At 60.9% G+C, this 12,802-nt stretch overlaps 1 protein-coding gene across 2 annotated transcripts; it reads right to left on the bottom strand.

Moving 5' to 3' along the window:
* Positions 1-5,287: 5,287 nt before the first annotated feature.
* USH1G (USH1 protein network component sans) lies at positions 5,288-11,745 on the bottom strand (the record flags this gene model as incomplete). 2 transcript variants are annotated; one of them, XM_081115710.1, is made up of 3 exons in its annotated part: positions 5,288-6,918; positions 8,060-9,277; positions 11,399-11,745. In XM_081115710.1, 3 exons carry the CDS (start codon positions 11,560-11,562, stop codon positions 6,915-6,917), a joined length of 1,386 nt encoding a protein of 461 aa, XP_080971836.1. The 2 variants fall into 2 exon arrangements, with proteins under 2 accessions (XP_080971836.1, XP_080971835.1); XM_081115709.1 differs by lacking the exon at positions 5,288-6,918 and having other exon boundaries at positions 8,056-9,277; positions 11,399-11,562.
* Between the last annotated feature and the right edge of the window lie 1,057 nt (positions 11,746-12,802).

Below are 12,802 nucleotides of genomic sequence, written 5' to 3'. Positions count from 1 at the left end.
TTTGGCTTTGATCTGGGTGTTACTGACCCTCGAGTGTGTTCAGTTTGTAAAAACGCACCCTGCTACACTGTAATATGTGCGTTTTTCTGTGTGTGAAATTTTAATTAAAACATTTGCTTTAAGTTGGAAACAGTGTTTTGTGGTATAAATCAGAAGGTAGATGTCGCCCATCGACCCAGTGCAGGGAAGTGTAGGAGAGCAGAGTGGGGCTGGCATCTGGGTTCCCTTGGCCATGAAATTGGCAGCGGAACATGTGGGGTGGCAGGACACCTGGTTTATCAGTCTCTTCCCCATTCCTCTCTGTCAGCGCATCCTGACATCCATCCAGCCCCTGGTGCTCCCCTTCCCTGCTCCCAGGATCCTGCTCACAAAGGTGAGAATGAATTCTGAGACTGAGTCCTGGGATGAAAGGCTCTGGGTGGTTGGCCAGGCAGGCCTGCACCCATCCTGGCTCCCTGTTTGGCTTCTCACAGCAGTTTTTCATGCATTACACTTATTCAATCAATTTTATTGAGCACCTACTATATGCCAGCACCTCCTGTGTCTTGCCTTTCCTCTGACCTCATCTACCAGCTGGCATTAGACAGCAGTTGTCATGCACTGCCCAGCAATGGTCCCTCCTGCACACTGTGATGTAACAACAAGATTCAGTGTGCTCCCCGTGTCTGTGTCATCTGCCTGTATTAGTCAGGGTAAGTAACACTAGCTATTGTAACAAACAACCCCAAACGTCTCAGTCAGTGGCTAAACACAATACAGATATATTTCTTGCTCACATCACAATCCAATATGGATCATACGGCCCTCCTCCAAGTGGTGACTTGGGGATTCAGGCTCCTTCCATCTTGTGATGCCTCCACCTCCAACACAGGCCACCATGATTGCCATGGGAATGGAAGAGACAACATGGAAAGGTAGCTTTAGCTCCAGGTCTGGGAGTGGTGCATGTTACTTGCACCCTCACCCCCGTTGGCCAGAACACAGGCATCTGGCCCCAGCTACCGCGGGGTGACTTGGAATTGTGGCCTTCCTGTGTGCCCCAGAAGAGGGGGAAGTATAAATGACCACATAGCTGTCTCGGCCCCATAGCCAGCTGCACTGTGAGCTTCCCGAAGGCACTGACCCTGCACAAACCTCTTTATGTTTCCCCGAGCCTCCTCCGTAACTTCCAACCTGCCTGCCTTCAACACAAACTCACACACACATCACACCCAGCACAGTGGCTTGTACCCAGTCGTTGCTCAGTATTTACCCGCCGAGGGACAGATGAGTGCCAGTCAGAACAGGCTGTCCAAAGGAGAAGGGGGTGGGGATTGGCAGAGACAGTTCCTTCCTATTCCTTGGACCACTCTGCTTCCCTGGGGTGTGGTACATAGTAGCTGCTCAGTAAACTTTTGTTAAGTAAATAAAGAGATGGATTCATACAAAGATTAGGAAACAGGCTCAAGAGAATGGAAAAAAGAGATTAAAATATTGTTTTTAATTGGATGGTGGAGAAGACTCTGGCCCAAACCCGAGAAAGGTGAGCCCTCCTCCCAGGCCCCAGTGGGCTGGGTACCCATGGACCTACTCAGGCAACAATGATGCGGGGAGTGGGGTGTTAGACGATGCTAGGTTTGGCCTTCCTGGGACCTCCGGAGTTCCCCGTCCTGGGGCAACAATGACTCCTCCCTTCTGTGATTCAGATCTTTATTTGCTGGGGTTCACTGGGGTTAATTATTGTTGTGGTTGAGGTAGGGGTGGGAAGGAGCCCTGCGCTGGCGCCAGGGCCTGGAGGGGGGTCTTGAGAGTCATGGATGGATTTGGAGACCTGAGAGGCTGGGGGGCACAAAGTGAATTTATAAAGGTACCTCCTCCAGCAACATAACCATTTCTGTGCTCTAAGCCTAGGTGGCGGGGTCTCTAACCTTTCTTGTCTTCCACCCATTCGTGCCACCCACCAAGTCATCAAAGCCCGGTGAGGCCTGGCTCCATGAGGCAAGTGGCGTTATTCACAGGGGTGTGGCCAAGTGAGCTGGGGGAGAAGCAGCCTGGCCTCTGGCTCAGATCTTGATCACCTGAGAGTGGGACTGGCACCCCAAGCTCCCCTGGCTCCAGCAGGGCAGGCCCACATCGACGGGGTGTCTCAGCGTCAGCCCCATCTCCGAGGACTGGACCCCCAGCCTGCCCCAGCTGCCTGCAGCCTCCATCCCGGCTCCCCAGGCTACCAGCCCTCCTGCAAGGACCAAGTCAGGTTGGTGACGCCCAGAGGCAGGTCAGGGAGGGAGGGGGTGAGGAAGAGGGGGCCAGCCTTGTGCTGATGGTGACACTGCTGAGGCTCTGAGGGCTGTCAGTCTGACCACATCTTACAGGAAGGGAAACTGAGGCCCAGGCCACCTTTCCAAAGTACACAGCAAGTTAGGTCCTTGAAAACCCGAGGCTGGAGCTGTTAGTAATCCCGACTCCCGACGGGTGAGGTTCCCAAGGGTCACCTGGCTGTTCCCTCTGAGCCAGGTCAGCACCACAGTCCAGCGTGTGCAAGTGACCCTGGATAGGATTAGCCTTGAGGGTGTGTGTTGGGCCTGGCGGGGAGTGAGCGCGGTGACCCTTGCACAGTATGGAAGCCCAGAACCCTGTCTAGAGCGAGGCTCCGGACTCAGACACACCCAGGTTCCAGTCCTTGCTGTGTGACTATAGGTAAGTCACTTGGCCTCTCTGAGCCTCAGTTTTCTGAGAGGGTGATTCAGAGTGGACGAAGGTGACACTACTTGCCCTAACAGCTCTCTGGGAGAGTAGTAAGATAATTTCTGCAGTGTGGATATCAATGGGCCACACAGGGCGCGTGCTCGTGGCAGGTGTGGTTGTCACTCACTGATGCCAGTTCGTGTACAGCTGTACTTATCTTTATTTTGAATATTGATGTGGCTTAAATCTCACATACCTCAGTATCAATAGTGATAATAAAAAGTGGTTTCTGTTTCCAGCAAGAAAAGAGCCTGAACCTGCTCACTCCCTCTATTTCCCTCTCCTCTTTGCCCCTGTTTTCCGTGTGTGAGCGTGTGTGGAGGGTTGGGGTTCAGGGCCATGGTGACTTCTCCCACTTCTGCTCTGAAGTATGACCAGGCTGTGCAGAAGGTGTGGTGAGCATGGAAAGAGGAGCCTGGGGACAACCCAGCGTGTGAGTTCTGTCTACCACGGGCTCAGGGATGCCCAGGCCTGGCTGATGCCCACGAGCCCTCCCCATCTCCAGATTCCTGTCCACCAGGGCAGGCTGGTTGTCAACGCCCCCTGCTGGTCAGATGAGGATGCCTCCAGTGCCCCCTCCAGGAGCTAGTGTGTTTAGTGGGGTCGGGCTCACTCTCACATGCGGCTCAGTCTCAGGAGACTGCTCCCTGGGACTGCCTAGGGCTCACCGACGGGTGGCTGGGCCCACAGATGCAGTGGGTCTGCCTCGGGCCACCAATAAGCATGAGCATTATTAACTGATGTGCACTAAACAGTGGGCAGTGTGTTGAGTGCTTTGCCTGTATTATCATTTCACCCTCCTAATGACCTATGCAATGAACACTGTTATTACAATAAATTATAACACCTAGTTTACTGCTGAGAAAACAGACTTGGAGAGGCGGGGTAACTTATCCAAGGCAGTACAGCTAGAAAGGGGCGGGGATGGTTTTGCTGCCCAGATCTGGCTGTCTCCTGAGTCCTGCCACCTCCCCTACAACCCAGACTTATCTCAGAGGAGGTGACACAGGCATGCGCTAGGAGAACAGGAGAGTTACAACTGTCCAGGACTGGCTAACATGGGGACAGGAGGCAGCTGGCACCATGGAAGGCATCAGGAAACCTGGGACTACTTTGCCTGCTTGGCTGGTCTGTGACCTTCATCCAGTCCCTTGCCCTCTGGCCTCAGTTAACCTCATCTGTAAAATGGGAAGCTTGTGCCAGCTACCGGGAGGCCCTGCCTGCTTCTGATTCATCCCACCACCCTCATCTCCATCGTATCAGTAATCCCACCTATGATACTTCACAGCATTGTAACCAAGGCTTCTTAGCCTGGGGTCCCTGGACCTCTTGGGGCTCCATGAGCTGCCTGAAATTGAAACTGCACTGAGTGTGCATTTTTCCAGGGAAAGTGCCCATATTATTACCAGATACTAATCCCCAAAGGCTAAGAATCACTGGTTATTCTAACCTTTTAGAAAGAATTTCCCTAACTCGATCCAAGTTTTTAGGGGAGTGGAGAAAGTTGAGTCTCTACCTTGTAAAATTGTCCCCTTCGCTGTGTGTTTAAAGGCCCCTCAGGCTTCCTGGAGCCGCACCAGCTCCCGCGCCCCAGGCTTCCACCCTCGGCCACAGTGACCTCTGGAGACCCCGTCCCGCTGCTTCGGGTTAGTCGCGGCCTCGGAGCCGAAGCTCTGCCCGCTCGCTCTCGTCGTTGCGGGAACTCAACCCCATGTCCTTCCCTGGACCTGCGGCGCCAGGACTGGCCTCTTTCCCGAGGTAGGTGCAGTGACCAAAATGGCCAGTAGGGGTCGCTGCGCGGACGAACCCCGCGGGGCATGGGAGCAGAATCTCAGATCTTGGCCCCCTTGGCAGCCCCAGGGCGAGGAAAGGAGGCCTGGGTTCTGGGTCTGGACCTTCCCTTTGGTGGGCCTCAGTTTCTTCATCTGTAAAGTGGGAGGGAGGTGGCCTAGAACCCCTAGATGGTTGCTAGGCAACTTTCCGGTGCTGATGTCCAGTGAACCTTTCCGATTGATGTTGGAGGGAGGGGCCTGTCTTGAACTCCCCTTGGCAGAAGCACTTGGCCCAGCACCCTTGAGAAATGAAACAAACCGCCAGGGCCCTCGAGATCAGGGTTCATGGGGCCGGGTGATGGATGGAGCCTGCCGGGATACGGCTTCTGCCCGTGTCTGGAGAAGCCCAGGCAGACCCCGGGGAGAAGGGAGAAAGCATTGTCCTACCCTCAGCATCCGCCGGCCCTGGGAACAGGGCTGGAGCCTGGGCCATCCTTCTCACTCAGCTGCTGGGGGCTGTCCTGTCCCAGTTTTCTGAGCCTTCCCTCTCCATCAGCTCCAAATTCTGGGCCCAGAGAGAGGTAAAGGCCCAGGGATAATGGGAGGCCCTACAGACATGCCCAACCATCCATCCCAAGACCCCCTCCAAGGAACAGGATCAAGTCCTCAAAGGCACAAAAAGACCCTCTCCCTCTCTCACACCCCACCCCCTTGCTCTCTTCACCCCACCCCTCTCCCACCCCCGGGTGATTAAAGGACAAGACACAGGCGCGACAATGATGCGAAACATACTCTACAAAAGTTATAATGAGCCTGCAGGAGGGGTGCTGTGCACAGGGGTGGGAGTCACAGAGCCCACCCACCCCAGCACAGGGAGAGCAGGGAGGGGCTGAGGCAGTGCACAACCAGGAGCAGGAGAGAAGGGCAGAACCTGGGGCTCCGAGGAAGTCGAGTCGGCACTTGGGGGTGGCCCCAGGCTCAGGCCCAGAGAACAGGGAGGAAGACTGAGGTGGGCTCAGGGTGGCAGTGGCAGGCAGCCAAGCCCTCCGTGTGGGCCGGGGCCATGGACCACTTCCATCGCGCCCCAGCTCTGGGCATGTGTGGACGGGGCCCACACACAGGCACAGACACCCAAAGGGAGGCCTGTGGCATTCTTTGGGGTTCTTTCCCTGCCCCAGCCAGGGGGCCCCAGAAAGGAGTGGGGGGGGGGCTGTGGCAGTGCTCCCAGCAGAAGCTGAAGGTCAGGGATGGGGTCCATTGCATGGGGGGGGTGTATGTGCACACATTGTGTGGGCTCCTGCGTGGCTCTCCCACATCTGTGATCTTGGTCTGGCTGAAGAGCTCGGAGGACACCTGTCTCAGGACCCTCTGGGGCTGGCCCTTCTCCTGATCTCACCACCATCACAGAGCAGGGCACCCGCTGAGCCCTCGCCCACCTGCTATTCATGTAGAACATGCAGCCTCCCAGCCACTTCCAGACCTTGAGGGAAATCCACCAACCAACCCCCAACACAGGCACACAGAGCCCCAGGGACCTGGAGGAAATCAGCAGCTTAGGTCATCCGCACCCCCAGGCTGCTCCAGTGTCCACACGACAGGACTGCCCACGCCCGGCTGGACACCCTGCCTCGCCCAGTCTCCCTCCACCGTCTCAGGCCTGGGGGCCATAATACTGCAGCCGGTTACTCTAGCACCTTGCGCCTACTGCCCTGACCCTCTGGGGTCCCTGGGGGGCCAGGCTACACAACCAAGGGGAGGAAGGTGGAGGACAGGGAGGGAGGCAGAGTCAGGCTGGGCTCCGCCTCAGGGTGAGCTGGGAAGGGCACCAGTCACCCCCACACTCCAGCCTGGCACTCCAGCTCCCCAGCGTGGCCAGTGGAGGAGAAGGGGACTGGCTGTGCCGGAGCAGGGTGGGGGCAGAAGTCAGGGCATTTGGCTGAAGAGTCCAGCCAGGACCTCTTCTCTGGGGGTTGGGGGAGGGGAGGGAGCCCAAACTCTTCCCTTCACAAAAATGTAGGACTCGAGCAAGTGTCCAGCCTGGGCAACAGGATCCTCAGAGGAGGGATGGGGGAGACAGCAGCCAGGGACAGGCTGTGCCCACCCCTCACCCACCCACTCCTACCGCTCTAACGGGCACGTACGTCATCTAGTCCCTGGGGCCTCCTGCAAATCCACATGTCCTTTAGGGCCACTCAAGTGGGGGTGGCTCAAGGGCTCCAGGACCCTTCTGGGCACCTCCAGGCCACACGCTCAGCTTCAGAGTGTGGGCAGGATTTCAAGGGAGACGACCCACATGGTCCTTGCCCCTGGGGAGGGGCCCCGGGGGCTGCAGGGCTGGCAGCTGTGAGGACTTCGTGGCCCCACTGTGGGTTGTGGCAACTTGCAATTCATTTTGGTCTGGGGAGAGAAGTCCCCCCGTTATCTGTAGAGAAAGAGACAGAAATAGGCCTCAGATAAGAGCCTTTGAGACATTCTAAACCAAGACTAGCCGTTTTGACAACTTACCATCTCTGGGCAGGCTGATGGTCAGGAATGGGGACCCTTGCCTAGGGGTGCCCACCCCATACCCCAAACTCTAAACCAGATGCCTCCCCACATCCACCTCTGCCCAGACATGTAGGGTAAGGGCCACAGATACCAAAAGGGCTTGTGGAACGCCATGAGGGAGGGGTGGGGCAGCGATGGGCCACAGCACTGCCAGTGTGCCAGCAGCCCCGAGCTCCCCACCATGGCTTTTGGAAAGTGCGTGACAGCTTGGCCCTTCGTGGGAGTCACTAGTCCCCAGGCTTCAGAGTCGCATAGTCAAGGGGTCAAGCCCAGCTCGGCACTGAGCAGCAGCAGGCTCGTGGGGTGAGCTACTCTAACCCTCTGAGCCTCCACTTGCTCGCCTGGAGAATGGGGGTGATCGATGCGGCCCTGCAGTTGGGAGTTGGAGACGATTAAGTGAAAGCACGTGCGCAAGGGCGTCTGCAGCAGCTGGGAGTCGGGAGGGCTCAAAGCATCCTGGCTGGCCCTGGTGCGCGAGGCCCAGCGGTTAGGGTGGGACCGCGCACTGCCGGGCCTCGGGTGTGATTCCCGGTTAAGGGCCTGCACCTGCCCAGGTACATCCTGGGGCACCTGTGGCGGCTCAGTCAGTGTGTCTCGCTTCGGTGTTTCTCTCTCCCGCTTTCTCTCCCTCCCTCCCTTCCACTCTCTCTAAAAATCAACGGAAAAATATATCCTCCAGTGAGGATTAACAAAAAAAAAACCAAAAAACAAAAATCCCAGCTGTGACCACTGTGACCACTGTGTCTCATCCAGAGTAAGACACCCACGTCCCCACACTTCGGTGTATCCAAAATCGAGGTGCACTGTACTCTCGCTCTGATAAGAAAGCCTTGTGTCTTCACCAGAGTGGCAGCTTCCTTTTCCCAACTGAGGGTAAGGAAAATAAGTGGGGCCTCTTGTCACTGATGGCGACTTCGGTTCTTAGGAAATGTGGTTATAATCCCTCACTCCCCGGAAAGGCAGACCCCTCCCGGCGCAGCCCGCTTCCCCCCACCCCCCAGGGCCGAGGCACTCACAGCTCGGTGTCCTCCAGCGCGGGTGGGCGCTCCAGCGCCTGCCTCCGCCTGCGCACGGCGCCCAGGATCTTCTTGCGGGACCCCAGGGGGACGCTGATGCTGCGGAGGTCGAGGTCCGAGCACAGCGTCAATGCTTCCAGGTCGATCTTCTCCTGCCGCAGGAGCGGGGCGAAGTCCTCCATGTGCAGGGAGGCCAGGAAGGTCTCCAGAGGGCTTGTCTCGGGCTCCAGGTCCTCATCGAGGCCCAGGTCCAGCTCGTCCCAGGGCAGCTCCTCGGCGCAGCTGCGGTCCTGCAGGCTGTTGGCACTGCCCAGGCTGTCATCGTCCAGGCTGGGGGAGCTCTGCAGCCGGCCCCGGGGCGTGCCCGCGCCCTCCGGCGCCGCGTCTTCCCGGCCCAGCCCATGCAGCCCGCTGCTCAGGTAGTTCCTGCGGAACACCATGGTGCCCAGGCCCGGGCGGGTAAACAGAGAGTCGTGGCCGGAGTCGGTGCTGACCTCCGAGTGGGCAGGCTCGGCCGCCAGTGTGGCACGGGAGACGCTGTCCTCGTCGGAGAGGAACATGTCCCGGAGCGGGGAGCGACCCCACTCCTTGGGGTTGGCGTAGGTGCCCTGGCGCACGAACATCACGTCGCTGCCCAGCTGCAGGCCCGAGAGCGAGCGCACGCTCTTGCGGCCGTCCTCCGAGATCTTGAAGGTGCCCTCGCCGCCCTGCTTGCGCCGCTCCAGCTTGCGCTGGATCTTGGTCTTGCCCCGGTTGGTGCCGTGCAGGGTGGCCTGCGAGTAGGGCAGCTGGCTGCCCAGCGCCAGGTGCTGCAGCCGGCGGCTCAGGGTGCTGGACGTGAGGCTGGAGAAGCTGAGCGTGTCGGAGCGCTCGGCCAGCTCGCGCCGGTAGCGCCGCTCCATGCGCTCGTGGTGCCTGCGCTGCATCTTGGCGCACTCGCGGATGCGCCGCTCCGCCTCGCGGAACGCCTTGTCCTTCAGCTTGCCCACCAGCTTGGGGTTGAGGCCGCTCTGCTTGGCCGCGATGGAGTCCAGGTAGCGCACGCACTCCATGTGGCCCTTCATGGCGGCCATGTCCAGCGGGGTGTGGTAGTCGTTGTCCAGGCACCAGATGTTGGCCCCGAAGGACACCAGGAAGGAGAGGCAGTGCAGGTGGCCATTGGAAGCTGCCAGGTGCAGGGGCGTGTTGCCCCAGATGTCACACTTGTCCGGGTCGCCCCTGCGGGGAGAACGCGTGGAGAGACCCGATGAGCCGTCGCAGCTCAGGCAGGCAGTCCGCGGTGGCTGCGGGTGGCTCCCCGCAGACTCGCCAGGGGGACCCGAGGGCCTGAGATCTCTGCTCTGACTCCAGGAGACACGCAGCCCTGAGCCACTAGACGTACTTAGAATGGCCCCAGGTGCGCAGGGGGTGGGGCGACAGAGAAGGCGGGGACAGGGCGGGGCCTTCCCCAAGAGGACCGAGGGCTGGGAATCTCAGGGCATAAATAATTGATGCCCAGAGAGAAAGGGGTGAATTATTCATGGGGCCCGGTGGGGAGCTGGCCCAGAGAGGTGGTGGGCCAGGGCGAGTCTGGGTCTCTAGGCAGGCGTGGCGGCCAGCGCGGCCGCATGTGCAGGAGTGACGTAAAGGAGGCCCAGGGGGGGGGGGTGCTGGGCCTGAGCCCTGGGTGAGTGCGGGAGGGTGTGTGCCTGCGTGGCCGCGGGCACGGCCATGTCTGCAGGGAGCAGGGCCAGGCCTGGCAAGCCCGAGTGTGAGAGCAGGTGTCGGGTCTTGGCCTGGGCCAGAAGGGGAGCGTGGGGGCAGCCAGGACTAGAGGGGAGGAGGAGGGAAGTTTGCAGCCTGGGCCCAGCCACCCTCTCCGCCCCTGCTGCCCCATCTTTAGGAGCCCTGTGAGGCAGGCTGGCTTGGACCTGTCCAGGGGACCCACACAGCCCCCTCCACATCAGGCTGTGTTCTCCTAGGGCAGGTTCCCCACTGGGGTCCTCCAAGCTCTCCCCTCCCTCGGGGGGGCCTAGCTCAGAGTCTCTGCCTCATGCTAATGAGGCCACAAGGCCACCCCTCAGGGACAGAGAAAGAATCACCCCTTTGTCATTACCGCTCCCTGAACAACCCCCTCCTCACTTCCCCTACAAGTTGCCAAGTCCTGGAGGGCAATGTGGGAGGGGCTGCTTGGCATCTGGTGTCCACACCTGAACGCCAACCCTTGCCCTCTGCGGGAGTTGGGGGGGTTAGGGAGGTTGAGTCTCTCTCTGAGGGAGGGGACAGGAGGGCAGAATCACTGTGTGCCCTCTTGGTGTGGAGAGGGGCCAGTCTTGGCCTCTTGGAACATGGTTCAGCTGCCTGGTCTTAGGGCTGCCCCCACCTGCTGGGCCCCAGGAACAGCTACCAAGGGAGGGCAAGGGGGGTTTCCCCACCCACCACAGGCCACAGGCCAGGACCTGGCACCAGGGCCAGCTGGGCCCCTGGCCCTCCACCAGGATTGCCCAGGGCCTGAGGTGTACAACGTTGACCCTCCTGAGGCATCTCTTCTCTTTTTCTCTGTCCAGGCTGCCCTGGTGTCCAGGTCAACCTGACTTCTCTTTATAAATCTGCTGGGGGCAGGGGAGTTGTCCACAATGTCATTCAGACCCAGGAGCCCCCTTCAGTGTCCCTGGACCCTGCATTCCTCAAATGCTACCTCTATCCCTGGCTATGACACCTGGGTTCTATGCCCACCCCTCCCCCTAGACAACTCCAAAGGGGGGGGTGAGGGAGCCTTTGGTGGGGGAGGGGCACAGAGGGAGTTGTGGGGTTGCTGAACCCAGTGACATTTGGCACTGTAGACAATGCCCATAGATCCCAGCAATGAGCAGGGAGAGAGAGTGTGAGCCCCAGCCTGGGGGGTGGGGGGCAATGCTGGGAGAGCCCTTTGGATCCCAGCCTGGGGGTGGGCAGTGAGGAGCCCCTCCTTTCCTAGCCGGGCTCTGACCCCTCTGAGGCTTCTGCACCTTCTCTCCGTTCCCACTGTGCCTCTCACCCTTGCTTCAAGGTGCCACCCACGCAGGAGACCTCTCCCACCCTCCCACCTCCCCTTCTCTCTGCAGCTCCTCCCACAATCATGAGCCCCCAAATCCCAGTCCTCCTCTGCTAGCCCCATATCCAGGTCACAAGTGTCACACCCCGCAGCTTGCGCCCCCTCCCTCCCAGGACGGCCGGGCCCGAGTTCCCACCTTAGGGCCCGCCGCCAGGGCAGGGAGTGGCTCAGGGGAGAGGGTCTGGAATCTGGGGGAGGGTCTCCGGGGGCGGGAGAGCGCCGCGATCCCTTCCCCCTCCCCTGCGGGGCTGGGGCTGGATACTCACCCCCGGCTCACGATGAGGCGCAGCGACTCCAGGTTGCCATGGTAAGCAGCCCAGAGGGTGGGGGTCATGCCATCCTCGTCGGGGGCGTTCAGCTCCTTCCGCGTGGCCTCCTTGAGGAGCTCCAGGTAGCCGTCCCGGGCCGCCCGGTGGTACTGGTCGTTCATGGCTCCCGACTTGGACGGGGCGGGCCAGGGGCACAGGGAAAGGCCCCCCGCGGGGGAGGTTTGGGGGGTTAGGACTGAGGCATGGGGCTGGGGGAGGGGGCCGGGCAGGGGCTGGGGCCGCCAGCCCCCGCTGCCGCAGATGGTGGGTGCGGAGCGCCAGAGCCGCCGCTACTCCGACATCTGAGCCGCGCACCCGCGGGAGGGGGGAGGATCTCCAGCCGCCCGGGGAGCCGCCCCCGGGCTGCCCCTGGGTCCTAAACACCCTGCTGCCGGGAGCACAGGGGTGACCGGACGAGGCCCTGCCCTCGCTCCAAAAAATGCCGACCCCAGCGCCCTGCCCCGTGAGGACCAGTCTGGGGACTGTCCGAGGTCTGTCCTCAACTAGAGCCCCGGTGCGCGGCTCCCGATGTCTCCACCCGTCAAAGGAACGGACCGAGGGCTGGGGAGGGGTGCCCGAGGGCGGTCCTGAGCCCCAGGGCAGTGGGCCTAGGGGGGTTCTTAGCACCAACCGCCGGACAGTGGGCGAGTAGAACCCTGCGGCCCAGTGCGGCCCCGCTCCGCGGGCTCGGCGGGCGCTCTCCAGCAGGGGGCGCTAGACGGCCGGGCGGGACTCCGCGCGCAGCCCGGGACCCTGGCGTCGGGGCGGGACCGCTCGGCCTCCAGCGCAGCAGAAGCGGGAGGGACCGAGCGGGAGGGAACTTCGACCACGGAGAGGGTGGCGGGGAAAGGGGCGCGAGGGGCCAGATCTTGGGGCAGCAACAGACGAGCACCAAGGTATAGGGCGCACCGAGGGCCTTGCGGTGCCTGCGGGTCCTTGGGGCATCTACTGAGCATAAGCTCTCGGGGCTTCTGGCAGCCGAGACCGCGGGGTGCCAGGGCGCGGTGGGCGCCGTGGGCGGGGTGCCCTCTGGGTGCGGCAGTGCGGGGCCCCGCGGAGGGGACGGGGCGGCGGGAGAGGGGGCGCCTCCTAACAGGTGAATATAAATCTCGCCTTATCTGGCTCCCTCTCGCCCTTCCCTAAATTCAGCTCGGAGGAAAGATGGGTCATGTGAGCGGGACTGAGAGGTTTCCGGAGCTGAGCTCCCTCGGCTGTAAATCACCCTGCCCTCCGCGGTATAAAGCGCCCGTCGCGCCCGGCGTGGGAGCGAGGAGACGCTCGCCGCCCTCTGACCCCCAGCGCAGCGCGGGCTCCCGGCCCAGCCAGGTGGGTGCGCGGGGCCAGGGGCCCTCGGATCTGGGG

This window comes from Miniopterus schreibersii, assembly GCF_964146895.1.
Source record: "Miniopterus schreibersii genome assembly, chromosome: 16".
Classification (NCBI taxonomy): domain Eukaryota; kingdom Metazoa; phylum Chordata; class Mammalia; order Chiroptera; family Miniopteridae; genus Miniopterus; species Miniopterus schreibersii.
The sequence above is the reverse complement of the archived record's forward strand: the minus strand, read 5'-3'. Positions and strand labels throughout refer to the sequence as shown.